The sequence below is a fragment of the Mus caroli genome, unplaced genomic scaffold, assembly GCF_900094665.2.
Source record: "Mus caroli unplaced genomic scaffold, CAROLI_EIJ_v1.1 scaffold_22215_1, whole genome shotgun sequence".
Classification (NCBI taxonomy): Eukaryota; Metazoa; Chordata; class Mammalia; order Rodentia; family Muridae; genus Mus; species Mus caroli.
In genome coordinates this window covers 7,093-9,976 of record NW_018388770.1, presented here as the reverse complement: position 1 = coordinate 9,976, position 2,884 = coordinate 7,093, and the positions used below count along the sequence as shown (strand labels likewise).

Below are 2,884 nucleotides of genomic sequence, written 5' to 3'. Positions count from 1 at the left end.
GTAATTAGTTATAGAATTGTGACTTCAAATAAAAAGCATTTAGTGTTAATGTTTCTTCACTTCCATATCAAGAGGAAGAAAGTTTTGGTATGGAAAGTGAAAGATTTGCAAATGCTTTAATTTGACTGTTTTTTTTTTTGTTTGAAATGAGAGAAGGAGATAGACACTGTGTGACAGTGTTTGATACATTTAATAAACATGAAAAGAAAAAAGATACAATTCATGAAAGGACTAAAAAATAAATGATGAATTATAGGTATCATGAGTTATTTCTTAGCAAAGTGATTTAACTCTTTAATCTTTCCTAGAGTGCATTAAGAGAAGAGGTAAACCAATTCATTTGAGAATAAACTTAATAGTCATTTCTTATGTAGTAACTTTCTTTCTGTTTAGATCAGCTATGCTTCTTTTGATCAGAGTCTTGGGNCCAGAGTCCAGCTCCAGTCTCCTTACCAGTTTCCTGTGCACACTGCAGCTCTGTATCATGGAATTATTCAACTGCTATTATACTTCACTTGGGTCTGGGTTGGCCTGGTGGTCCCAGATGATATGCGGGGAGAACTCTTCCTTAGGGACATCACAGAGGAGATGACGAACCGTGGACTTTGTGTTGCATTTGCAGAAAAGGCTCAAGAAATTCATACTGAGGATACAGTAAGCAAGAAGCTTTTTAGGGAAGGATTCACATTGACACGTGTTATCATTGCATTTGGTGACACATATTCTCTTCTGACACTTGCTGTTCACATCATTTTCTATACTACTTTTCATAATGTCTGGATCACAACTTCTGATTGGGATATCACCACATTTCTTTTTAAGCAACTTATGAGTTATTTATTCTTTGGTGGAGCATTATCATTTTCTGATNGCATGGATCAAATTCTGGGATTTAAAGATTTTCTCAGAAATGTTCAACCTAGAAAATACCCTCATGATATCTTTATTCAGAATATATGGGCAATCTTATTTGAATGTCCACATTTCAATCAGTATGAAGCCAGGGAACTAAGTCAATGTGAGCCAAATGGCAGCCTGAGCACACGACCTCTGCATGTTTGGGATATGAGTACCTCACCCTATAGCTCCAAAGTCCATGCTGCTGTGTATGCTATTGCCCAGGTACTCCACGAGGAGCTGTCACNCAGAGTGGAAAGATGCTCACTGGATAAAAGTGTACTCCGAATCCTCTCCCATGGAAGGTAGCAATAGCTGGTCTTGTGTTTTTTTTAGGTTTTGCAACTTGACTTGTAAGTTCTGCATTTTATTTCAGGAACTTTCATAGTTTCTCTCTAATTAGAGATATAATTCAGGAAAAACACATTATGGTGTTTAAAGTTGTACTAACATTTCTGTCAGAAAACAATATAACCATGATGCTNAAAAACAATTGTCTTCCTAAATTAAGCACATTCAAACTATAATTTTCAGGCCCTTACATTGTCACATCTTTTTATTATTGCTTTTATTGTTTTGTGAAGAAACTATAGAATACAACTCAATTGCTTTGGACAAGTATAAAACTGTTATATTTATTTTAAGGTATTTTAGGCACATTTGATGCCAACGATTTGTTTCATTTTAATAAACAAATCCTAGAAAGAACACATTGCTCTATAAGGGCACACATTGTCATCCATGACTATTCTCCAGTGTGTGTAGCTTNATGAGTTTGAAGCCAGCCTTTACTGTATAGACAGAACTCATCTTTAAAATCAGATTCCAATTCCATCTGTAACAAAAAAGTTTCTCTAAAATGAGTATGGATTGAATGGAGGGGCACTAATCATAACATATCAACTTTCCAAATGTTTCCCTCCTGTGCAGCTGTTTATCTTTTCAAACCTACTGAGTTTCTAACAACCTACCAGAGTTCCTTCATCTACATCCTTGTCAACACTTTATTTTTTGAGATTGTTTAAATTTGCTCTTTATTTTCTACTTTTAAATACTTAAGTAATGAATGGTGGATATTTCTACCTCTACCCCATTGCATTCCCAACTCTTACATCCCCTGTCGGAGCCTTTTCACAAGCAGCACTCTCTCATTCTCATGACTTCTTTTTGTAGGTAGGATCCACTGAATTTAATTAGAGTTTTTAACACAGGAAGGGGGGGGTTATTTCTTGACCAAGGGATAGTTATCCCTTTAGATCACATAAATCTTCTGTGTGTTTTGAATTTTGACATCGGGTATGCTAACACATAGAAANTGGTATAGCTCATGGTGAGCTGCATTCCCCTTCTTGGATCAGTGATGGTAAANGTCTTTCCATATACTTTATGGCCACATGTTTCTCTTTCTTGATAAAATAATCTAACTGAGATTTTTTTTCTCATTTTAACTTTTTGACTAAATCATTTCATTTATTACCTATAAATTGGGATATTAACTTTTCATTGGGTGTCTTGCTTTCAAATATCTTCTTCCATTCCATGAATTGTCCTTTTACACTGTTGGTTGTTTTCTTTGTTGTGCAGGTGCTTTCTTGATAGGAAATTTTATCTTAGCTTTCATTGACTGTTTGTATATCCTGTTTGAAACAAATTTTCATCAAGTCCAATGCATCATAGGACTTCCCTCTCTGATTTACTCTAGGAGTTTTTTGTTCTGAGGTTTTGCTGTGTTTTTATATTATTTGCTGTATGAAACAGACAAAAATCCAACTGCAGTTTCTCACCCTGTTTTCACACCAGCCTTTGTAGAAGAGACCTCATTTCACCCTTTGCATGTTCTTGGTGTTGTGTGTGTTCAGTTGGTTTCTGGATTTCTGTTCAGCTCCTCTGAGATGTGTGTACATTATATGCCATGCTTGTACTGTTGTAATTTTATAAAACCATTTAGAATTGGAAATGCAATGCTTTAATTTTTTTCTTCTTGATC

At 35.2% G+C, this 2,884-nt stretch overlaps 1 protein-coding gene across 1 annotated transcript in view; it reads left to right on the top strand.

Annotated features, from left to right (window-relative positions):
• Positions 1–393: 393 nt before the first annotated feature.
• Positions 394–2,884, top strand: part of LOC110287775 (vomeronasal type-2 receptor 26-like) — a gene marked incomplete at both ends in the record, with an annotated part of 4,165 nt that continues 1,674 nt past the window's right edge. Inside the window, 2 exon segments of the mRNA XM_029473749.1 lie at positions 394–1,183; positions 1,186–1,202. Coding sequence (XP_029329609.1) covers positions 394–1,183; positions 1,186–1,202 — 807 coding nt within the window.